The sequence below is a fragment of the Eucalyptus grandis genome, chromosome 9 (assembly GCF_016545825.1).
Source record: "Eucalyptus grandis isolate ANBG69807.140 chromosome 9, ASM1654582v1, whole genome shotgun sequence".
In the NCBI taxonomy this organism is placed as follows: domain Eukaryota; kingdom Viridiplantae; phylum Streptophyta; class Magnoliopsida; order Myrtales; family Myrtaceae; genus Eucalyptus; species Eucalyptus grandis.
This window is the reverse complement of record NC_052620.1, coordinates 41,440,145-41,465,539: the sequence shown is the minus strand read 5'-3', so window position 1 is coordinate 41,465,539 and position 25,395 is coordinate 41,440,145. Positions and strand designations below refer to the sequence as shown.

The following is a 25,395-nucleotide window of genomic DNA, read 5'->3' as shown; positions in this document are numbered from 1 at the left end:
GTTATTTCATTCGAGGACAAGCATATTGAACTAAAATATTGTCACATTCGTCGGCTGATAAATAATGGGACACTGTCGTTGAAGAAAATTCTTGGTGCAAAAATCTAGCAAATATATTAACCAAGATTGTCACCATCGAAAAACTCAAGATGTGCATTACCTTAGCAGGCCTCTGTGGTTAGCGATGAGGAGGCCATTAGACTAGGACAATTTGGCTGATAAAGACAAGGGAAGACTAAAAGAATATTGTTGTTTTTAATATCAATCTCCAAGTGGGGAAATTGATAGAGTTGTGGGGTCCTCTAAGAAAGTGATGTTAGTAGAGAGGCCTTTTACTGTTAATGACATACATTTATTTTCATGATAAAGCAAAAAGGAAAATAGTATTGCTAATGGTATGCATTCAATTTTTTCTATAACTTGTATGCCATAGACTTTTGCTATATATTAAGGCAATATCTTCTGTAATTGTAACCCTAAATCTTAATTCCGATAGTAAAGATATTGCCTAGTGTAATTTCATGATTTTCACTTTATGATTCCCAACAATTAATTTGTTGGCAGCATGATTTTTCTGTTTTTTTGTTCACCAGAACACCCAAACACGGAGCCCACTGGACATGAATTTCTGGAGGAGAGTGTTGGGAATGACTGATCCCCGAAAAACGGATTCAACACTCAATCGAACCCCTAAAACGAATGCGGAAGCGAAGCCCGGGAATTACACGTATCACCGATCGTAAAGCACACCACGGATTCGAGCGTACCTTGTTAGCCACAGATTAGACACCAATGCCGATAGAGGAAGAGAAATTTGTCCCTTGTTCGATCCGATGACGCTTGAAGGGGAGAAAACAGTGGCCTTGTGCTTACTGTTCTTTTTGGATTTTGGAGAGAGAGCGAGGGAGAGAACATACGTACGTTCAGCCAAGCGTTGTCTTCTCTCTCTCTCTCCTCCCTTTTATACCTTCCCCTTCCACGGGCCCTATTCCCGTGGGCCGGGCCTTTTGGGCCCAAGATGGCGGACGGGCCAACTTAGGCCCATCTCATAAATTCATCATCTCCCACTCGCACATGGTGGGCCGAACATAATTCTCTTTATCTCTCTTCAGCATTCATACCGGTGAATAATCCGTGCGACCAGCATACTTTGAGAGCTCGTTGCCATACATCTCGTTAGGAATATATAGCAGCTCATAATGGGTATCACACTCCGAGTAGATTTAGTATGCAGTACCTAGATCGATTGATCACATTTATATCTCTCTTGATCTCTTTCAAACAATGATATATATATTGTATTCACAATTATGATTATCACAAATACAGTCATAATTGGTTAACCGGTGAATACAAAACTACAATGTGATTCTCCAAAATCGATCTTCCTCTTTCCTTCAAACTCTCAATTTCAGTTCAGCTTGCTTTTCTAGAAATGCCCCATTAGATCGAATCAAACTCATGACCATTGGTAACATCCTAAGATAGCAAACACTAAATAGAAATCTTGAGAATAAGTAAGAGTCATGAGGGGACAAAAAATTGAGGAACTCTTTTCCTCAAGAGTCTCACACGACATAAAAAGTTGAGATCAAACTTTTGCCACTCTTATTGGTCGTCTCATGCATACGTAGTATGAAATACGTATTACGGTATTAACTCCTTTCCCATGGAGCGTATGTCTACACCTTTCAATACCGTACAGATGATAGTTCAGACATACCCAATGTCTAACTTGAGTTCACGTATCTACTTATTTACTAAATTCATCAGAACTCACATCTGGCATCATAGACAGATAAAGTAAAATATGTGGGGTATTTTACTTTCGGACATATTAAGTATTATGTCCTCATCTTAACACTCAGTTAAGGCGACATACGTGTTTTAAGCTTGAGCTCTCGATTATCACCTAGATAATAAGCTTAAAAAACAGTCTTATCTCTATTTGTCACACAGCAAATAGAGGCGATTACCCGTGTGAGTGGGCTAATCTCATATCTGTCCGACATACTTTCCTAACTTAAAGTAATGCACTGAGCATTAAGATGCATAAAGATTAAACAAAGATTCAAAGGCATTAATGATGAAAAACACAAATTCATCAAATGTGAACACTTAGGGAAAATTACAATATTCAGTACATTAGCCTCTACGCAGTCCAAGAGATTTCATATGGCCACAAAACACATCTCTAGGTACTAGCTTTGTCATAGGATCTGCTACCATTCTATGCGTAGTATGTACTCTAAGTTCACATCTTTTCGTGCAATCATATTATTGACAAAATTATACTTGGTATCTATAAGTTTGGTCTTGTCATGATATTTTGGATCTTTGGTGTACGCTTTTGCTGCTTGGCTATAATAATTAACCAACAATTAATCTACAGCACTTCCAATAATACCTAAATGATCCAATAATCTCTTAAGCCAAACATCTTGTTATACTGCTGCTGATAATGCCACGAACTTAGTTTCCATCGTGGACAAGGCTATACACTTTTGTTTCTTACTGCTCCAACATATGGTGCCATTATTCGGTAAGAGAACAAACCCAGAGGTAGATTTCCTTTCATTTAAATCTCCTCCCCAATCAACATTAGAATAGCCTTAGAGTCGCAGATCCTTTCCATAATAACTCAGCGTATGATCAACAGTCCCCTTTAGATACCTTAGTATTCTTTTAACGGCTTTCCAACGTGCTTGACCTGGATTGGATTGGTATCTACTCACCATTCCAACTGCAAAACATATGTCAGGTCTTGTACACATCATAGCGTACAACAAGCTTCTAATAGCACTAGCATAAGGAACATGTTTCATTTGTTCCTTCTCTTGTGGAGTCCTTGGACATAGTCTATGGCTCAATCCTTCACCTTTTGCAATAGGAGTATCTATGGGTTTACAATCTTGAAATCTTAACTCCAAAAATGTATGCAACATCACCCATGTCATTCATCTCAAAGTTGGAAGATAACCAACTCTTGACATTATTAACAAACTCCATATTACTTCCAGCAATTAGTATATCATCAACATATAATGATATAATCACAAATTGATCATTGGATCTTTTGATATATACACAACGATCCTCATCAATCATTGTAAAATCATATGCCATTATGACATTATGAAAACGTATATACCATTGTCTCGATGACTGCTTAATGCCATATATCGACCCCCAAAGTCGACATACCTTTTCTTCTTGCCCTTTCACTATGAAACCAGCAGGTTGTTCCATATATACTTATTCCTCTAATTCTCCATTGAGGAAAGCAGTCTTTACATCCATTTGATGTAACTCAAGATCCATACTAACCATTATTACCAGAATAATGCGAATCAAGGTAAATCACACTACAAGAGAAAATGTACTTTCATAATCAATTCCTTCCTGTTGATTATACCCCTTCGCCACAAGGCGAGCCTTATGCCTTTCAATCGAGCCATCAGCCTTTCGCTTTATTTTGAGAACCCACTTGTTCCTAATAGCTTTGCGTCCATTTTTGGAAGATCAACCAGTTCCCAGACTTGGTTTGACTTCATTGACTCCATCTCCTCTTTCATTGCATAAATCCATTTTTCCTTACTAGGGCAATTAAGAGCCTCATTAATATTTCTCGGCTCATCCTCATCTTGTGGAGCAATTATAAAAGTTTCCCCTTCAATCTCAAAACGTCGACAGAGAATACTTTGGCGACTTGTTCGCTATATGAGAGATTGTACACTTAGCACATCATTTCCCAATATGCTCCCACTCGATTAGATAATGATGATATCATTTCATCATGTGGTTGTAATTGAGAATGAGTTGAATTCAATTCATCACTTCTCATATTACTCCCACTTGGATGAACTCCATTAATATCATTATCTTGATCCAAGGTTTCAAATAGGAAGTAATCTTCCCTTATTTCGCCCTTCTTAGGAAATTCATCCACTAAGAATGTGACATCCCGTGATTCAAAATTCAGTTATTCTCCCACTTTCCTGCTCACCTATGAACACATACCCTTTCGAGTGTTCGGAGTATCTCATTAAAATACTCTACTTTTATCTGGGACTCAATTTCCCAAACTTGTGAGAGGACATATGAGTATAGGTAGCATAACCTCATGGCTTAAGTAAACTTAAGTCCGGTTTCTACCTATCCATAACTCATATGGAGTGGAACTAACTGATTTGGAAGGCACCCGGTTAAGTATATAGACAGCAGTTAACAACGCATCACTTCAAAAAAGTGATATGTAAGTTAGCATGCGTCATTATGGAGCCAACCATTTCCAGTAGAGTTCTGTTTCTTCTCTTCCACAACACCATTTTGTTGAGGAGAATATGGAATAGACAACTGTCTTTCTATTCCTTTTCCATCACATAATTTTCTGAACTTATCAGATAAATATTCTCGACCTCGATCGGATCTAAATACTTTTATTTTCTTGTCTAATTGATTTTCAACCAAGTTCATAAACCTTTTGAAACAACTTATGCTTCAGATTTATGAGAAATCAAATAGACACATCCGAATCGAGTATAATCATCTATTAAAAGTGATGAAGTAAACAGTCCCATGCCTTTCTCTCACATTCATTGAACCACAAACGTCATAATGGATTAAATGCAGATGAACGTTAGCTCTTTTACCTTTTCCAAATGGTTTCCTTGTCGTTTTCCCTTCTAGGCAATGCTTACATATGGACAAATCGACTTATTCAATATTGCCCAACAAGCCCTCTTTGGCTAGTCTATTCATATGTTGTTGGCCAATATGACCAAGTCTAGCATGCCACACATTCACATCATTATCACATGAAGTAAAAGACGTGAAACAAGGGAATAACATATTGACATCACCACAGTCAACATTTAGTACAATAAAACCATTCAGTAAGTGACCACAACCATAGTAGTTTGTATCTAAACACAAATCTACACCTCTATTATGGAAGTTCATATAAAACCAAGCTTGACCAACACCAAAACAGACACTTAAATTTCGACGAATCTCCGTGAGCATATAGAACATCAAGATGCGTCCACCATGCATGTTCAATTGGCGGTGCCAATCCCTTTAACTTCAGCTCGAGTTATTTCCAATATAGATCCACTTAGTTCCAATTGGTATCGTCGAATTCCATGAACGATCCTCTATCCTTTGCTACATGGTCTGTTGCTCCTGAATCTACATTCCACAAAGGATTGGATTTAGCCTATAATGCAGAACTTGACACATAAGCAAAGTTCTCAAATGTACAAGAGGTGTATGCCTTCTTTGGCTCACGACAGTCGCGAGCATAGTGACCTCTCTTGTCACAATTGTAACATTTCACCCTTGACATTTTCTTCACTTGAGGACGTTTTCCTCTCTTGTGTTGGTTAACTCTTGATTTCTTGCAATAAGGACTTGATCCTTTGCATTCCCACATATTGAATGAATCAATACGTTTGCGCTTCTAGCACAAAGCCCTTTCTGAGCTAGAACCAGCATTGAAAATATCTATTTTCGGCTCACATGCCGTCAAGCGGTCCTCTACCAGCTCAAGGTGGCGCACAGCATCCTCAAGATCTTCCATAACATGGTCAAGAGCTTCTAGTGCTTCTTGCTTTTTCAGCACATATTGAATCTTCATATTCAATATTTCACAATTGTAGCCGTTCATATCAGCAATTACATTCTTAGTTGTTGAACCATCGTTCAACACATCGACATACATGCACGAATAATTAATGCCTATCATTTATGCATCCCTATTTGCACGAGACCCATCATATCAATGAATAATTTCAAGTAAGGTTTCGGAATCAAAAGGTCACTACGTTTCCAATCATCCTCCAAAATCCTAACTTAAAATTATCATTAATATGATTGTCATATGCAAAATCAATTCTATGAAGCTACAAAAACTTCTAAACTACCCACAGCTAATTACCCACAAAGAATCAGCAATTAACGTAAAGTAAATAATTTACATCCAATAAAATAATAATGCTTTCAACTAATACAACAATTTATTACACTAAGTAATATGTCCAAAAAGAAATATCAACGTAGAAAAAAGATATTCACACTCAATAACATCCCAAACTAATCTAAGAAATAATTAGGGAATGTCCCTTCTAATTTATCAGTCAAAACATCTGAGAAAACTGAAGGTACATTTGCCAACCATGGAAAAACTTTTGGAGAGCTCTCATGTCACCACCAAGGCGCATTCACTCTGCGCCATGTGGTGCTCAATTTAAGGGTTGAAGTTTTGGCCAACTCAATCCTATAGTACTCTCTTACAAAAGCTTCCACTAGCCCCCTATAATCCGGGACCACGTTGACCTCCCATAGCCGATCTAACACTGCTTGCCATTCAGGTGGAAGAGTGTTCATCAAAGCCGGCACCTTCTCAAAGTCCGGCATAAGATAACCATTCCAGATGATTTCCTGTATCATCTGATTGACCTTGACCATGTGTGATACTAAATCACCATCAAGCCACCGATAATCAGCTAACTCTTTCATCAGCCTTTTCGGTCTAGCTCTTCCTTCGTCCGTTCTTGGGATTGCAGTATCCGTGCATAACGCATCATAGTTCCCGCAACAAATGCGAAACTAAAATGGATCACTTATAATCCATAATAAACAAAATGGAAAATACATAAATTTCCATGATTCATGCAACAAATGCAGAATAAAAATGGATTACCTACAACCCACACAGACATAATTGAAAAAAAAACAAATTCTTTTTTTTTTTTTTTTGGGTCAACGGTCAAAGTCAACGGTCAACGGTCGTCGGTCAACGGTCAACGGGTCGGGTCAACGGCGCGTGGGTCGGAGGACCGGTCGGATCGGTCGGACCGGCCGTGCCGGTTGGACAAACCGACCGCACGTGCCGCGCGCGTGCGCTGGCTGACGTCACGCAGACGTCAGTCGGCACGTGCCTCGCGCGTGAGCGTGCTGACGTCACGCAGATGTCAGCCGCACGTGCGTGGCATGCGCCAGGCTGATCCGGTCGGGTCGGTCGCCGTCGGGTCGGGTCACCGGCCGGCCAACCGTCGTCGGCGCTGACGTCATCAATGACGTCATCCCGACGGTTATCGACCGTTGGGTGACGTCACGATGACGCGGCGGTTGACGCCGGACGCGTCGGTTCACCGACCGGCACGTGCCGTTTCGCCGGTCGCCGGCGCGCACGTGCCGGTTCGTCACCGGCGCTGTGCGTGTGGCGCCCACGCGCAACGGCTTGTGGCCGCGCGTGTGGGCGCGTGCGACGTCGTCCGGCGACGCACGACATGTCACCGGACTCGTCTCCACGTCGCCTTTCACCCAGTGCCTTCAGAATTTGATTCCGACTTACTGAAACTCAGAAAAAAGGACGTACAGTGCTCGGGTGTCGGGATTTCACGCCCCGATCCGTACGGCCGAGAATTTTTTTACGAAAAATCAATCAAAAAACATCAAATTGATCGGGAAAACGTGAACTAGGGCTCTGATACCAATGTTGGGAATGACTGATCCCCGAAAAACGGATTCGACACTCAATCGAACTCCTAAAACGAATGCGGAAGCGAAGCCCGGGAATTACACGTATCACCGATCGTAAAGCACACCACGGATTCGAGCATACCTTGTTAGCCACAGATTAGACACCAATGCCGATAGAGGAAGAGAAATTTGTCCCTTGTTCGATCCGATGACGCTTGAAGGGGAGAAAACAAAGGCCTTGTGCTTACTTGTTCTTTTTGGATTTTGGAGAGAGAGCGAGGGAGAGAACGTACGTACGTTCAGCCAAGCGTTGTCTTCTCTCTCTCTCCCCTCCCTTTTATACCTTCCCCTTCCACGGGCCCTATTCCCGTGGGCCGGGCCTTTTGGGCCCAGCATGGGCGGACGGGCCAACTTAGGCCCATCTCATAAATCCATCAGAGAGGGAGGACGGTCGAAGGGCTATCTCCCCAGGTCTGGATAACAACTTCGCTGCACTCTTCCCAGTCGTGATCGAGCTTTGTCACGTTAGCATGAAGTGCCTCTTGCACGTCTTCTCTATTCATGCACGCATGCACATAGATGTCGCCACACGGGTCTAAGTCCATGATCTGAGAAAACAAAACGCAACCCTAAAATGGATGACCAATGTAAATTTAAGGTGAGGCTATTCAAATTGTCCTACAAAAGTGCAAAAGTTTAAGGGAACCAAAAATGCAGATGGATTTGAGCTCACGTTGGTCTTCTTCTTGGGATGAGATGTGAGCTTGGAAGAGAAGCACAAAGGGGCGTAGATGTTGTAAATTTGAAGGTGAAAAACGTCGTTACTCGCATCCTGCACGGCCGAAAGGTACTGGCTTACTTGACTGGTGGCATCCGGTGAGAAGTTGCAATGCTTTTTGAATCGCATATCCTGTTTCGTCCGATATCAATGCATGCGTAGCGAAGTACTTGACCATCTCGCGTTGGTCCGTCTCATCGTTGATTACTGCATTTCCAATCTGCACGCATGTTCGATTAATCCATATACATTCTCTAAGCCCAAGGGCTCCATTTGGCCATAGAATGATGACTAACAGAGATAAATTTTTAGAAGCACCAGATTCAATGAACCCAAATTCTAAATTATGATACGCTGGAAAGACAAAAGGAAAGACAAAAGGAAAGACAAAAAGCATCACATGAGGTGCGTTTTATGGCGCTATTAGTTTACAGTCCAAAACCTACAACAGCAATGACGATGCAGCATCCACATTATTTTTTTATTAAAAGATGCGGCATTGGTATCAAATATTCCTCGAGTTGACTACGATTATAAGCACATGCTTAGTTGTTAGTTAAAATCCATTATAGCGAATAGAACAATTGAAGAACTAGCAACACCAATGATGAAAACAGCCAACAAAGACACTTGTTCTCCTCATTATGACAGCTAAAGAGATTTTTCTACGTGTCGATGATGTTAAATGTGGAAAATAGATTAATGGCCAAGTATCATGTCAAGTGTGCGAGCTCGGTATTCGACCATTTGCTTTCTCCAAGAGGTGCATTCGCAACATGACTGCACGCTCAATTAACGTAGAGAGGCCAAAAGAGAGCTATGACACGGCATTGAAATGTCAATACGATCTTTAAAATATATTGACATATCTATATATAGAGAAGAAAATTTGCAAATGTGTCAAAAAAAGTCCTAAACATTTTATTGATGCCGGTTATAAACTTGTTTTTTTTTCACTTAGCGTCAATTTAATTTTAAACATTTTGACTTGATACTAATTCAGTCATTTCCAGTTAATTTTGGCCGGATTTTGCTGATTGAACGTCGATCAACCGATGTGACAGACCGGTATTGACGTAAACAACTTTTAATTATACTTTAATATTTTATCGAATTTTTTATTTCTTATTTTATTTTATTTTTCTTTTCTCCTTCTTCTCCTCCTTCCTCCGTCGGTCGTCGAACCTTGATGACTAGCTAGAGGTGATGGCTGATGAGGGTCAAGCCTTAACCGCCTCTAGTGAGGTTGGCTCAAGGAGGTCCAAGCAAGCGCAACGACAGCCTCATTGGCCATGGGCAGGCCCGACCTCACTAGATCTAGCGAGGTCGAGCTTCACCTAGGCCGTGAGGGTGGCCTTATGCTAGACGATAAGGCTCGTCCTCGCCAAATCCGGCGAGGGTCAAGCCTCACTAACCATGGGTAAGGCTCGACCTTGCTAGATTTGGCGAGTTCAATCGAGTGATGTCGAGCCTTGCCTAATCTCTGGCAAGGCTAGCTAGAGGCCGCCTAGGCCGCGAGGGTAGCCTCGCGCCGGGTTGGTGAGGCTTGCCCTTGGCCACCCTCTCGAGCCCTCGTAGGTGCAACCTCGCTAGCGTCGCCTCCCGCCCGGTCATCGAGTTCCGACAACCGGCCGGAGGAAGGAGGAGGAGAAGATAACAAAGAAAAAGAAAAGAAAAGAAAATATAAAATAAAATATTTGAAAAATATTAAAATATTATTAAAATATGTCCAAATCAGCATTGGCCGTGCCACATCAACTTATCGTTATCCAGGATAGTAACATTTGGCCAAAATTAGTTAGAAGGTTTATGACTTTTTTGATATTTTTCACGGAAAAATTATGATGATGACAATCATCAAGTCAATAAATCATACTTTATTTTTACCTTGCATGCATGAGCAAAAGCCATAAACTAAAAAAAAAAAAGGCGAAAAAGGAAGAGCGTACTTACAATACGTTGCTATTACGTGAATTCATCGCATGCATATTTGTGCCGTCTGATGTTTTCCTTTCCTTATAAAAAGTCTCGCATGTTTGAATACACACAATAAGTGCAATGCCAATATACTTGCACTACGAATTTAATCCCTTTATTTATTATGATCCTTTAGTAAGTATTAAGTCAAATTCAAAATAACAGGAGGGCAACTCCATATAAGTTGGAGTTTGCAAGATAAAATAAGAATTGTGGTATTAATCAAGCTAACGGGAAGATGTACCGTATGATTCTCATAAGATTTTTAATGGAAGGCACGGAAACTTTTATGATCGGTGGCCCCTTGTCATCTTTCTTTTTTTTTCAAGAGGAAAAAGAAGTGGTAACTAAAAATAAATAAATAAAAATTGTCCCTTTCTAGTTCTCTGTCCATATATATATATATATATATACCCCGATTTCTTCATCCGATTGATACAAATAGGGGACCACAGTTTTCTTATCTTTACCAAAAAAAGAAAAAAAGAAAAAAAGGGGACCATAGGGAGGGTCTAATAGATGGACTTGCTTCGGGCTGACTGGTCCCCTCCCTTTGATTAGACTGGTCCCCTCACTCTGAGGTTAGGGTAGAAAAAACTAGATAGGAAAGAAAGGCTATCACGGCCTAACCAAGAGAGACATTCTAGCTCCCCATGCGGTCTCATCTATATATATATATATCAACATCCTTTTCTATTGCATTGCACGCATGGTTATTCCACCCCCGGCGTGAATGTATATGTGTTAGGTGTTTCCAATGGTCAAACACGCATCATTCAATATTCAATATAGATAAAGACTATGCCATTTATGAAAGCAACTTACCATAATCCCTTTGAGGTCGATAAGGGTCTTGTTTCCCTTCTTGTTGTTGGATAGGATGTTGTGAGCGAGCTGAGGCATGTAATGACCCGCTAGCTCTCACCTAAAATGTGAAAATCCCGCTTCATGTATTCGGAAACCTCTCCAGCCAAATTGGCAAGAATACATAGGATGTGTTTAGTTCAAGATTCCCAAAGGGCTTTTAACCTCCAAAGTCTCTTGGGAAATGTTAGATCATTTAGAACCATTTTGAATTAACTTTTAAGTAAAAGTCGGTATTGAGAATACCGAAAACTCAAACCGCTGAAAACCCAATGCTAATAAGGACTAGATTTGAGTTTTCAATATTTGGCAAAATGCTGAAATTTCTTTTTTCTTCCAAAACTATCATCACCCATTTTTCAAATTTCTGATTTTGCCCTTCTTATTATTATTTTTTAAATGCCAAAATAATGCTAAAAAATCAAATATATATAAATGGTAAATATACTTTGGTCTTTTTATAAAAATTATTTATATATTTGATTTTTGTAGTAGTATTGTCAAAATTTATATTTAAAAAGTTGCATGCATCATTCTTTTCAATTTTAAACAAATAAAAAATTTAAAAATTCCGATGAAGGGTTTGGTCTTTTTAAAATATATATATATATATATATATATATGTATTTGACTTTTTAGTATTATTTTCAAATTTATATTTAAAAAGTTGCATACATTATTTTTTCAATTTTTAAAAATAAAAATTAAAAAAATCAACAAAGGATTTTGTCTTTTTTTTAAAAAAAAATTATATATATTTATTTGATTTTTTTAGCATTATTGTCATATTTTATATTTAAAAATTTGCATACATTATTTTTTTCAATTTTAAACAAACAAAAATTTAAAAAAAAATCCGATGAAGGGTTTGGTCTTTTTTTTTTTTTTTTTTTTTTTAAAGAGGAATAATTGCAATAGAAGTCCTAAAACTTATAGCCAAAATGTAATTTAGTATTAAAACTTGTAAAAAGTGCAATCAAATCCTTTAACTTGTCAAATTGTTTCAATCGAATCCTAAAGTTAATACCGTCAACCTTTTTATCGAAAAATGATGACGTGGCACGGACGTGACATTTAAAATGAATTTTTATTTCCATGTGGCTTTTTCAATTTTTTTATTTAAATTGGATTTTAAAACTAGAAAAAAAGCTAAAATTTATTTTTTTTTTAAAAAAGGCCGGTGCTTCCTTGGCTGCCACCCATTGCCGGAGGGGCGGCGATGGTCGCCGGCCCTAGGCAAGGTGGCCGGCCCTCACCCGACTAGGTAAGGCCCAAGTGAGAGCCGGCGACCCTCGCCCGGATGGGCAAGGACCACCACCCCCGCCCGTGTCGGCGGCCCCTCCGGCGATGGGCGGCAACAGGGGAGGAGCTGCCATTTTGTCTTTTTTTTTTTTTTTTAACAATCTTTAAAAATAAATTTTAGTTTTTTTAGTTTTTAAATCTATTTAAAAATTTGAATAAAAAAATTTAAAAAGCCATGTGGAAAATGAAAAATTATATAAAATGCCACGTCCGCGCCACGTCAACATTTTCCGTTAGTAAGTTTGACGGTGTTAATTTTAGGACTCGATTGAAACAATTTGACAAATTTTAGGACTTGATTGCACTTTTTGCAAGTTTTAGGACTCAATTGCATTTTCGTGACAAGTTTTAAGACTTCTATTGCACTTATCCCTATATATATATATGCATTTGATTTTCTTAGTATTATTGTCAAAATTTATAAAAGTTGCATATATTATTTTTTTCAATTTAAAACAAATATTTTTTAAAAAAAAAGTAATATTAATAATTCAAATGGCTTTTCAAATGTGTTTTCTACCAAGTGGCATTTCTTTTAAAATTGCTTCTCAAAGCATAGTTTACCAAACAGTCTTTGCATTTGTCTAAAGTCCTTTAGGCTAAACTACTCTACATTTTCTCAATAGGTTTTCAAAATGCTGAACCAAACGCACCTGTAATTGTCCACGGTTGTTGTGTTGTCTCCGTTCTTGCTATAGTCCACCGTTGTGTTGGAATAAGAAAAACCGACACCAGCTGGAGACCCTAGGAACAATGCGTTTGCAGCTGCCCTCGTAAAACAAACAATTACTCCGCTCTGTCAGCCACGAGAAAAGTTGAAATGCTTTGCTTTTGCAAAGAGTACACTGCGTTTTTTAAATACTTTACCATTATTCCATGCAAATTTATTTTTGTAAACAGTCTTCCCGTCGCTATGGACTCGGAATGGTTCGAGTTCCTGCATTGCTTCATAGGTGTGGGAGGAGCAACCGGGACCTAAACAATCAGCACCGTAAATTTAACCATTTACTCACTAAAACGTACCGGAAAATATTCTTAAGATGATTTACTGTACAATGACATACATACATAACCAAAGAAATGATATAGATGGCTCATCTGTGCTTGTATATGCATGTAGAAATAAGAGGACATTTAAATCTGCGACATTTCGTATCACTGATAATCCTTCCAATTCGGAATGACGGGAGCATCGAACAAGGGAGATTAGAATATGGCAAATCCTGATAATAACTTCTATTAGTATACCTAGACTGTACGTGGTACGTGAAAATATAAAACATATGTACCAATGTGACAGCTTGCAGTGTTTCCAAAGTGATAAATAGCCAACCACAACAAATAGAGACATGCTTAGCTTTCGTGACAAAGTAGGTACATTGAATGACCAAGTTTCATTTCAGTCTGAAATGACCGTGAAACTACGACGTTGACTATAAAACCCGTGATGAATTCTTAAGTAAAGGGAACACTGTACTTGCATTGAAAGAGAAGAAAACTTTACATTGCTTTCTAAATCAGAAAAAGACGCTGGTGATCAAGCGAAATTGGGAAAACTAAAGCACACTTCCTTTAAGCCATAAAAGAAGCGGCATCGACTCCTCATTTCTCACTCCTTCAGCAAAATAATAATAAAATGCTCGATCGGCTGATTCATCTACTGTGACATATCCACCATAGTGATCGAATTTGACCAACGGTTGTCCAGGCAACCTTTTGATCCTGTCTTTCTCCATCAGTCCTTCTTGAAGATAAATTCTAGAGTTGAGAACTCCATGGTGATTGCTTGCCTGAAAAAGGCTCGTACCAATCCTGACTTCTCCGACTTCGATATGTATAGAGAATCAAGAATATCTCCTAGCTTCCTTCCCTGGATTTGAACAAGGGATGACAGAATACATAAAGAGAAAAGAAGGAGAGAAGAGTGGGTTTTAGAGTTTCTCTCCATTCTCTTTGCTCTCAGCTTCCTTCCTCTTTGAGCCACGAGAGAGAGAGATTAATTGAATTGGATTTGAATTAACTGTATATATAGAAGATCGGATGAAAGAGAAGATGGAAATCAAGTCTTGACATAGATTCGGCTAGGTCAAGCCTCAACTAGCCTCTGGCAAGGTTGTGGCTCGAGGCCATCCAAGCCGTGAGGGCAGCCTCACTGGCCATGGGTCAAGCTCAACCTCGCCTATTCTCGCGAGGTCGAGTCTCCCCCAAGTCGCAAGGATGGCCTAGCACTGGGTGACAAGGGTCAAGCCTCGTCGGCCATCGGCAAGGCCCAACCTCGCCAAATCTAGCGAGGCTGAGACTTGCCCAACCTCCGGCGAGGCTAGCTTGAGGCTGCCCGAGCCGTGAAGGCATCTTCACGCTGGGTTGGTGAGGCTTGCCCTTGCGTAGCCCTCTCGAGCCCTCGCAGACAAGACCTTGTGGCCTCTGGTGAGGTTGACTTTGACCTCACCGACCATCGCCTTTGGCTGGTTGTTGGGTCCCACAATCGGTTGGAGGAAGGAGGAGAAGAAGGAAAAAAGAAAAGAAGAAAAGAAAGAAAATATAAATAATATACAAAATAAAAGATTCGAAAAAATATTAAATATTATTAAAAGTTATCCAATCGGCATCGGCCATGTCACGTTAGCCGATCAATGTCCATGTTAGTAAAATCTGGTCAAAATTAGCTAGAAAAACTAAATTAGCACAAAATCAAAAGGTTTATGACTAAATTAGTACCAATAAAATATTTATAACTAAATTGGCACAAATACAAAAAAAAAAATTTGACACTTTTCCTAATTTTTTTTATGATGAGAGCTGTCAAGTTAATAAATAATACTTTATTTTTGCCTTGCATGCATGAGCAAAAGCCATAAACCAAAAAAAAAAAAAAAAAAAAAAAAAAAAAGACATAAAAAAGGAATATTATGTCAATTCATCGCGTGCATATTTGTGGCGTTGACATTTTCCTTTCCTTATAAAATGTCTCGCATGTTTGAATACACACAATAAGCGAAATGCCCCTATACTCGCACTACGAATTTAGTCCCTTTATTTATCGTGATCCTTTAGTAAGTACTAAGTCAAATTCAGAATAATGAGATGGCAACTCCATATAGGTTGGAGTTTGCGAGATAAAATAAGAATCGTGGTATTGATCAAGCTAACGGGAAGATGTAGCATATGATTCTCATAAGATTTTTAATGGAAGGCACAGAAACTTTTATGATCGGTGACCGATTGTCTTTCTTTCTTTCTTTCTTTCTTTTCGAGAGGAAAAGAAGTGGAACTAAAAAAAAAAAATTGTCACTTTCTCGTCCTCTCTCTACTTTTTTATTTTATTTTATTTCTCAGTGTCCTTCTATGTTGCATTGCACGCGTGGTTAGTCCACTCCCGGCGTGAATGCATAGGCGTTAGGTGTTTCCAATGGTCAAACACGCATCGTTCAATATTTAATATAGATAAAGACCATGCCATTTATGAAAACAACTTACTATAATCACTTTGAGGGGTTTTGTTTGCCTTCTTGTTGTTGGATGGGTTGTTGCGAGCGAGCTGAGGCACGTAATGACCCGCGTAGCTCTCGCCTAAAATGTAAAAATCCCGGTCCTTGTACTCGGGAAACCTCTCCAGCCAATTTAGCAAGAATACATAATTGTCTGCGGCTGTTTTGCTGTTCACCGCTCGAGCTATAGTCCGCCGTCGTGTTAGAATAAAAGAATTAAAAAAAAAAAAAACCGACGCCAGCCGGAGACTCTAGGAGGAGCACGTTCGCAGCTGGCCTCGCAAAACAAATAATTACTCCGCTCTGTCAGCTACAAGAAAAGGTGAAATACTTTTTGCAAAGACTACACTATATTTTTTAGATACTTCACCATTATTCCATGCAAATTTATTTTGTAAAGAGTCTTGCCATCGCTGTGGACTCGGAATGGTCCGAGTTCCTGCATTGCTCCATAGGCGAGGGAGGAACAACCGGGACCTAAAAAATCAGCAACGTAAACTTAACCATTTAGACACTAAAATGCACCCGAAAATATTCTTAAGATGATTTGCAGTATAATGGCACAAATATTTAACCAAAGAAATGATATAGATAGCTCATCAGTGCTTGTATATGCATGTAGAATTAAGAGGACATTTAAATCTGCGACATTTCATGTCACCGATAATCCTTCCAATGTCGGAATGAGAAGAGCATCGAACAAGGTAGATTAGAAAATGGCAAATCCATATAATGCTTGTATTAGGATACTTTGACTGTAGGCGGTACGCGAAAATATGAAAGATATATACCAATGTGACAGCTTGCAGTGTTTCTGTTGACCAAATTCAGAGGATCCTCCTATCTTGGTAGGAGAATATTCTATAATATCCTCCTGATTTGGTGTTCTTTCTTTGTTCAATTGTTACCTTGTACATTCCTTGTAATTCAGCAAATAATTATGAACGTCTATCAATAAAAAGGCAATCCTTCTCTCAAAGAATTCATAACAAAACTTTAAGAGAGGATTCTCGAGGATGTAATCTTACTTAGCTGAACCTCGTCAAATTGTATGTGTTCTTTCTCTCTAAATTTATCATGGTATCGAGTGGGTTCAAGTCTAACCTGTTATTGTTTGTTTTGGCCAATTTTCTAGTTACCTTGTTGCTGTGTTGTCACCATGGAAGAACAAGATGCCGGCAAGAAATTGCCGACTACAACTCCTTCAACCAAAGGCCTTCTGTAAGAATCTCACGGCCAAAGTCTCATCAACACGCTTCTGAACGAAAGGAATTTCCTTCCTTGGTCATGAGCTGTAACTATAGCTCTCGGCGGTTGTTCGAAACCTGGCCACATCATTGGTAAAATCAAAGCTCCTCCAGAAGATGATCCTGGAGCTTTCTTTCTTCTTTTGACTTGTTGAATATGGACAAGAGTTGCACACCAATGTTGACTTTTCTTCTCCAGCAACATGCGCCTTCTAAGGGAAATAGAGAGAGGGAGATGCGTGCCTTTAATGCGAGAAGTAATATTCTAGATCATTTGTTATTCTTACGTCTTCTATTATGTTTGACTCCAACACTCCCCCTCAACACCTAATACTCTTCTCCTATGACATCTGGTATTCGTCTTCTTTAGTTGCCTTTGCAGCTGCGACTTTCAACTAGTCTTTGCGAAGCTTGGATTTCATCAACGCGATCGCTTCTTGAGTGCTCCTTTAGATATAGTTCCCAGTCGCTGGCTCTGAGTTCATGATCTCTGACACCTTGATCTGGGTTCAGGGTCCCTGACTGTTGGCTCTAATTTGATCCCTGACCTTCTGATCCCTAGCTTGTTCTGACACTTTGATCCCTGGCTTGCTCTGAGTTTGATAAGGTCCTTAGGCTGCTAGCTCTGATACGGTCTTTGGCCTGCTGGCTCTAATATGTTCCCTAAGCAACTAGCTCTGATACCAATTGTAGGGTATGCGACCCTTTACACTCTAATACCATTTGCAGAGTCAGAAACTTTGCTCTGATACCAATTGTGAGGTATGCAAAAGCGTTGTTGTGGTAACACGAGAAAATTGTAATAGACAACTAAAAAACACACTTGTTATACTAAACTGTGGTACAAATATAACATTCTAAATAAACTCTCACACAACTATCAAAATACTCGCACTCAAAAAAATTGATACAATCACACACTAAGCTATTTTATTTTCATGGAGGGATAATTTACTCACACAGAATCACTGAGGCTGCGATGCCTCTCTCTTGAAGCTCACCGTTGCACTTGGTGACTTCCTATTCCCAACCAAGCTCTCACTGCTGGAGGCCTCCCCTAAAGCTTAAATACATGTGGCTTCCCTAAAGCTCAACTTTGCCTGCGTGTGGCGTGACGTTTATATCACACTTGAGCACGCTGGACGACGGGAGACTCGTTATTTTTCGACAACTATCTCAACGCTCATCGTTTTCTTCATTGAGAAAAGGGCAACAGATCACAAAGAGAAGTTATTCTATGAAATTAAAAAAAGAAAAAGAAAAATTAAATATGTACATGCAGCCGTGTAGATCCTGTCCTCTCTCTCTCTCTCTCTCTCTCTCTCTCTCTCTCATGCATATCTTTTCCTGCGAGAAAAGTTTGCAGCCTATTTCCCATTCTCTCACTCAATCACGCACTGTCCCCATGGGAACCGAAGAGATCGAGCGACGCGTTTCATCTTCTGTTTCAATCCATCAATGGAAGTATGACGTGTTCGTGAGCTTCAGGGGTGACGACATAAGGAAGAACTTCGCGTCCCACTTCTTGCGTGCGCTGAGGCAGGCGGGTATCTACTTTTTCTGGGACAATGACAAAGTGGAGACAGGGATTTTCATCGAGCCCAAGCTGGTTGACGCGATTCGCAATTCTAGGGTTGCCCTCGTCGTGTTCACCACCAATTACGCCGACTCGCGGTGGTGCTTGAACGAGCTGCTGGAGATCCTGGAGTGCAACAGGAAGTTCAGAGATCATCAGGGTCACGTGGTTCTGCCCATTTTCTTTGATGTCGAGCCAGGGGACGTTCGGAAACAGAGCGGGCAATTCGGGGATGGTTTTGAAAATTTGGCCGCCCACACTGACGATTTGCTTGTGCAGAAGTGGAGGGATGCGCTTCAAGAAGCTGGGAATTTGTCAGGATGGCACTTGAATAATGATGCAAATGGGTAAAGCATTTAATAAGTTCACTCCTGAAAAAGCTCATATTAGTGGTCGATTTGAAATATGCTGTTGATCGAGTCTAGTTCATGGGTTTACCGCTCATCTGCTGATAGCCTTTCTATGCTATAGTTACTCATGTTGGACTTGTTCTTCCCATGTAACTACAGGGTTCAATCAAACTTCATCGAGCAAATCGTAGGACATCTCCTCACGGTCAGTCCTAGAGCAATCTCCCCCTATTTGGTCAAAAATGTTATCGGGGTAGATTCCTTTGTAGAGGATGTGATATCGTCGCTGGAAATTTGGTCAGAGGATGATGTCCGTGTGATTGGAATATGGGGAATGAAAGGAATTGGCAAGACAACGGTGGCCAAAGTCGTCTGCAATCGTGTTATTAGGGAATTCGAAGGTGTTAGCTTACTTGAAAATGTCGGAGATGCCAATCAAGATAAGGCTTTACTTCTTCAGAAGAGACTTCTCCACGATGTTCTGAAGGTACAAGGTCTAGAAACGTTTGATCTTCACAGCAACATCAACGAGATAAAAACTAAGCTCTGCCATAAAAGGATCCTTCTAGTCCTCGATAACATCACAAAGAAGGACCAAATTGAGTATTTCGGAGCTGGAGATCGAGATTGGTTCCAACATGGGAGTAGAATTTTGATAACTACAAGAGATGAGCAGTTGCTGGAAGATATCCAAGTAGATAACAAGCACATGCTTCCAGGATTGACTCATAAACAATCGCTCGAACTCTTGAGTCACCATGCCTTCCGCAAAGACCACCCTAAAGAAGGCTATGAAGAGTTGTCAAAGAGGCTTGTCCACTACACGGGTGGACTTCCAATAGCTCTGAAAAGATTTGGTTCCTTCCTTTCTAAGAAGAGAGAAAATCAGTGGCATGAGATATTGGAGAAGTTGGTGAGAGACCCTCATCTTGACTCAGTTGGATTGCCTTTAGAACCATTCTCCTCTGTTCTTCCCTTTCAATCAGTGGGGCCAATTGGAGGTCCTGGTGGGAGTCCTTATGATGATAAAACATACACTGATGTTAGAAAATAACTGTAGTCGTAATGTCAGGGATTGTGTCCTTTTCTATTGAGTATGATCAGGATGGGTGTTTGGTCCGCTCGCCAAGACATGGTGGACCTACAGAAGGCAGAATATGCACGGTGAGTCCACCGTTATGGTATGCTATGGCATATGTTTGTAAATATTTTCGCCAAGATATGGTAAACCTTTGCCTATATATAAGTATTTATTTCTACTAATGCTGTGCTCCACATCAAAATATGAGGTACTGTTCGGTCATTAGAAAATAAGAGTCTACATCGAAGGTAAATTGCTTAAAAGGATTCAACGGGGTTGGTCCACAATGCTTCATGATCTCCCAAATTCTCGATGTTTGTAAAAAAAGAAAAAGAAAGAGTTGTGTTGGTTTTATATACTTGTCTTGATGTTAGATTTATCAAAGATTTTGATTTTGCTTTGATGTTCCCAACATAGTGTCATGAACTCCATCTGTTTATGCAAAAATCAGGGCTAAGATGGAGTTGAATGAGTTGAATGAGTTTAGTGAGACTAACAAATTGATTTTCTCAGTGCTCATGCAATATCCTCTTCTTGAAGTACTTTTTAAGTCCTCAAAAGTATCCACTATCCTTAGTTTTGGTAATATCCATTTCTTGAAGGTGATGGACGCAAGATTTGTGCTGCTGCCTGCAGGTAAAACTAGATTATCCAAATGAGTTCTTGACTTCAGTATCAGGCTACTTTATGGACGATCCCAGATTTGTCGCCATTCAGTCACTTACCTTCCACAGCAATAGGAGAACATATGGTCCATTTGGCTATAAGATGGGGAAATTTTTCAGTTTACCACCGGCTGCTGGGAAGATCGTCGGATTCTTTGGGATGTGTGGCAGTTGTCTTAATTCCATTGGAGCATATGTTTTACCAATCTCTCGTGCATATCCCTTTGAAGTCGTAGGCCCATTTGGAAATAGTAATTATGAAGACCGATGGGATGACGGCAAGCATACAGACGTTAGACAAATTGATGTTGTCTCTGGCTCTGCAATTGAGTCGATAACTATTACTTATGAGCAAGGTCGTTCATTTGCACACGGTACAGGTGGGGGAGGCACAACGAACAAGGTACCGGTTCTACTCGAGTAATGAATTGTTGATCTTGGTGTTAGATGAAAGCTACTCTTTTTTATTTCTGATTCGTGCAGCCCATAATGGCACGTGCTGAAGACGTGATGCAAGAATAGAAATCATTAGTCGCTATTCGCTAATGTTTAAAACTTGGCCAAGTTGAACCGCCAGAATTATAACTCATCTGGGAAATATAGAAGCAGGATGTATAACATAATAAAATTGAAAAACTATTCGAACACGATTTATTTGTTTTTGAAAATTGGTGATTTCTATGCCTGTGAATGTTGTTTTGCGTACATGAGTTATTTCCATAATGACTTATGGAATAATTAACTGTCCGTCTCGTATATCTTTATTCTAATAAGTTGTTTTATGAAACTCAAGTGATGAGTTAATCTCGGAATTACACAATATTACCAATGATATCTCATGTGCAATTCAAAGAGTGTCTACTTTTTATATGAGATATACGACATTACGGTGAATTACGAAATATCATCTATTTTATATTTTTTCACTCATGCACATTTACCTACTATTTAGAAGTTGGTGTCACGTGCTTGTTACTATCATGCATAATGTTTTTGTTTTACAAGTTACTGCATTGACTATTCCTTACATTCTAATGATTATTACAGATAATTCTGGACTGGTTAAGTGAGTATCTAACTTCAGTTTCGGGCTATATAACAAGTGGTTTTGGCTTTACTATCATCCATTCACTCACGTTTCAAAGCAATAAAAGAAGATATGGGCCATTCGGCACTAAAACCGGAAGGAAATTTTCATTCCCCGCCACTGGGGGAAAGATCATTGGGTTTTTTGGGAGTTCCGATTCCCATCTTCAATCTCTTGGAGCATATTTCAAACCAATCTCTCATCTATATCCTATCGAGTTTATTGGACCATTTGGAGGCCAAGGTGGACACTGTTGGGACGATGGAAAATTTAATGGTGTAAAGAAAATAAAGATGATGTTGGAAGATGTTGTCAGCTGCATCTCCTTTGAGTATGACAATAATGGTGAATCTATTTGGTCCTCTACCCATGGTCATAGTGGTAGCGGAGATATCCATATGGTGAGTTCATTGCATATTTTTATTCATATTACAGTTCCCCTTCTCTCTCACGTGCGCGCCTACCCAAACCTCCTTATCGATTCTAGGAGAACTTCTGTGAAAGCCCTTCATTTGCTTATCTTCAATTGGAAGTTTTTTTTTCCTAGAATATATCCTAATTTTTGCCTAATCCTTCCTCTGATGATTGATCCAACCTCAGGGGAAAAAAAAAGAAAAGAAGATATACCTTGATTATATTTGATCTCTTCTATAAGTTTAGTAACAAGCATAACAGCCCAATTGTTCTGATGGAAAGACGAACTTATGATTATCCTTTTATAAAATTTGCAAATGAATAATTTCAACGAAATTTTTCAATTTCTTATTTACTACGTTCACGTTATGTATTTCTCTATAAGCACATTGAATGTACTAAAATGACAATAATGGAGTTTTTCTTGTTGATATTAATAGCTACTTTAGAAGGAATGTTTTTATGTGGTTCAGTAAGGTACGGTGAAGGTCTTAGGCACCTCCCACTGCCCTGCGCCACCATTAGATCGAGCATTAGTTTTCTAATAAACTTAAAACTTTTATCAAACTAAATTGTGAGTGATAGTAACCTGCATACATGATGGACAATGATAAAGTATGGGTTGTGGACAGTTTCTTAAAGGGAAATGAAAACCGTCCAAATGTACTGAATGATTGAAATCGTCTTTTGATCGTTTGAATTTTTTCCGGTGATTTTTGTTTTCTACATTAGACAAAGTTCCATTAATATGCTTTATGCGAGATGGACTCCATGAAAGTGACCTTGTACGAGGCAAAGTTCGCTAGAGGACCCAATGGTCTATCATCTTCGATTGCTGATCCTGAAAGTATGACGTAAGAATAGTAGTCCATCCATACATTAGTTTTAAGAAATTCTTGGGTCTAAGTCTTAAACTTCTACGTTGTTCGTGGATGAGATGTTTGCTTAGGCCACTGCAGTCTATCATCTTTGATATTGATCAATATGACAATTAATTGCTAATTCTACAGGTTAACTTGGACTACCCTCGTGAGTTCTTGACCTCAGTGTCAGGTTATATCAAACATGATAATTCTGTTATTCAATCACTCACGTTCGAAAGCAATATAAATAGGCATGGACCCTTTGGTAAGGAAGAAGGAAGGTTCTTTAGCTGTGCACTGGCGTGCAGCAAGATAATTGGCTTTCACGGAAGGTCTGGCATTCAACTTGATGCGCTAGGAGTCTACTCTGAACCAATTTCTGATCTTCATCTCTTGAAATCCATTGGGCCATTTGGAGGACAAGGTGGCAATCCATGGCACAACAGAGATAGCACAGGTGTGAGAAAAATAATTGTAAAATGTGGATCAGCTATTGACTCCATTACTGTTGAGTACGACGAGAACAGTTCTGTGGTTCAGGGCCCTAAACATGGTGGAGATGGAGGACATCTAACATTCGAGGTATGGCCTTTAACATTTACTTAATCTTATGAATGTGCAACTTCTATATCATTGCTAAGGTTTGGTGTTTAAGTGGTTCGGAGGTCACGTTTATGCACAAGTGTGATAGTATCTTATAAATAGAAGTTAAAGGTGGAAGTGAGATATAAGAACAGTCCGTAGATTTTGAGTTTAGATTGGCAAATTATCTGGAATGGGAACCTCTGAGAACATCACTATTGGGGCATGATATAATATCAACACAGAAAAGAAACCTCTTCGGTTTTCCTGGAAAACTCTTCCAACCTTCCTCGGTTCCATTTACGATGAGATCACTCAATACATACAGAAAAGTACAGCCTCTGAAAATGGTTTTTTAACTTTATGACTTTTAAGTCTAAGAATAACTTTCCTAAAATATGGGAACTGTTCTCAAAGAGTTGCCAAAGCATTTTTTTTTTTTTTAATAATCAATTGCCATTCATTTTATAGATGAATGATTTGATAATGTGGCGGACCAAAATAGGTCTTATGCTCTAGATGCAGCTGATTATCTTTTTAGCTTTTACATTGTTTGTTTAACCAAATATAACTTATCAACTGAAGTGTTCTCTTTATGTTGTTTTTAGGATTATTTAGTTGGGGGGTTGGGATTAAATATGTTTGTCTTTCCAATTTTGCAGATTAAGCTCGATTATCCTCGAGAGTATTTGACCTCATTTTCTGGTCACTTTGGATCTTTTTTTGGGTATACCATTGTTCGCTCACTCACATTTTTGAGCAATGAAAGAACTTATGGGCCATTTGGTGAGGAGGTCGGGGAGCACTTTCATTTTCCATCAATCGGTAAAAAGATTGTCGGGTTTCATGGAAGGTCTGGAGTATTTCTTGATTCACTCGGAGCATATTTTGAACCTTGACATGCTAAGCTCCGCCTTTATGTGCACCTTGTAGTTGATGTTTAAGTTTGCATGTAAATATATATCATCTCGAATGTTGACATCTAAGTTTTTGCTAAATATTTAATAGAAAACTATGGACCAATTTAGCCTTAACAAAATGGATTTTCGCATCACGTAAGCACTATTGTTATTTGTATCAACTGAGCTTTATTTTTATTTTTAATTTTATTATTGCATTTCGGGTAAATATATGAAAGTTATTATTCATTGAAAAATTCTTTTACATGAACTGACACGAAATGGTCTCTCTCTCCTCTGGTCCTCTCCCCTCGAGAAAATATTCAGTGGTATGTGCGCGCCACGTCATCCGCTGACCTGGTGCGCACATACCAATGAAATACCGGCACGTGTCCCCGAGCGAGACCCGCTGAAAAAAGGAAGGCGCAAGTTTTTGGTCGGCTCGGCTCGGCTCCACGCAGAAGAAAGGACGGTCAGCGTATTCCTCCCGCTCAAAATTTCTCTCTCTTCACTTGAATGCGCGGGTTCTCTCTCCTCGTAAAAGAAAAAAGAACGCTCAGAGCCTTCCTCTGTTTCCTCCTCCGCGCATCCGACCTCCTCCGCCTCCACCTGCCCAAAAGCCTCGCTGGTCATCTGCGTCTGGCATCTCGGTCTCGTTCCCGAGCGGCACCAGCTCCCCGCCGCTGACCAGGCGTTGTCCTCGACGCTGGCCCGCTCGGTCGCGAGGGAGATCTCGG

The 25,395-nt window shown here is 39.6% G+C and overlaps 2 protein-coding genes and 1 pseudogene across 2 annotated transcripts; 2 read left to right on the top strand and 1 right to left on the bottom strand.

Moving 5' to 3' along the window:
* Positions 1-586: 586 nt before the first annotated feature.
* LOC104420822 lies at positions 587-14,354 on the bottom strand (annotated as a pseudogene).
* Positions 14,355-18,546: 4,192 nt separating this feature from the next.
* LOC120288564 (disease resistance protein RPV1-like) lies at positions 18,547-20,121 on the top strand. Its single transcript, XM_039302631.1, has 2 exons — positions 18,547-19,064; positions 19,227-20,121. The coding sequence occupies exons 1-2, from the start codon at positions 18,547-18,549 to the stop codon at positions 20,119-20,121; spliced, it is 1,413 nt and encodes a 470-aa protein (XP_039158565.1).
* Positions 20,122-20,129: 8 nt separating this feature from the next.
* Positions 20,130-24,658, top strand: LOC104419832 (mannose/glucose-specific lectin-like). Its single transcript, XM_039302630.1, has 5 exons — positions 20,130-20,231; positions 20,785-21,216; positions 21,861-22,301; positions 23,325-23,759; positions 24,422-24,658. The coding sequence occupies exons 1-5, from the start codon at positions 20,133-20,135 to the stop codon at positions 24,656-24,658; spliced, it is 1,644 nt and encodes a 547-aa protein (XP_039158564.1). The 5' UTR covers positions 20,130-20,132.
* Positions 24,659-25,395: the final 737 nt, after the last annotated feature.

Excerpts from the sequence above, each read along its gene's own strand:
- LOC120288564 (XM_039302631.1), top strand. The coding sequence starts at position 18,547 with ATGGGAACCGAAGAGATCGAGCGACGCGTTTCATCTTCTGTTTCAATC. Across the intron at positions 19,065-19,226 it reads TTGAATAATGATGCAAATGG|GGTTCAATCAAACTTCATCG; the intron begins GTAAAGCATTTA and ends ATGTAACTACAG.
- LOC104419832 (XM_039302630.1), top strand. The coding sequence starts at position 20,133 with ATGTCAGGGATTGTGTCCTTTTCTATTGAGTATGATCAGGATGGGTGT. Across the intron at positions 21,217-21,860 it reads GGGGAGGCACAACGAACAAG|ATAATTCTGGACTGGTTAAG; the intron begins GTACCGGTTCTA and ends TGATTATTACAG. Across the intron at positions 22,302-23,324 it reads GTAGCGGAGATATCCATATG|GTTAACTTGGACTACCCTCG; the intron begins GTGAGTTCATTG and ends CTAATTCTACAG.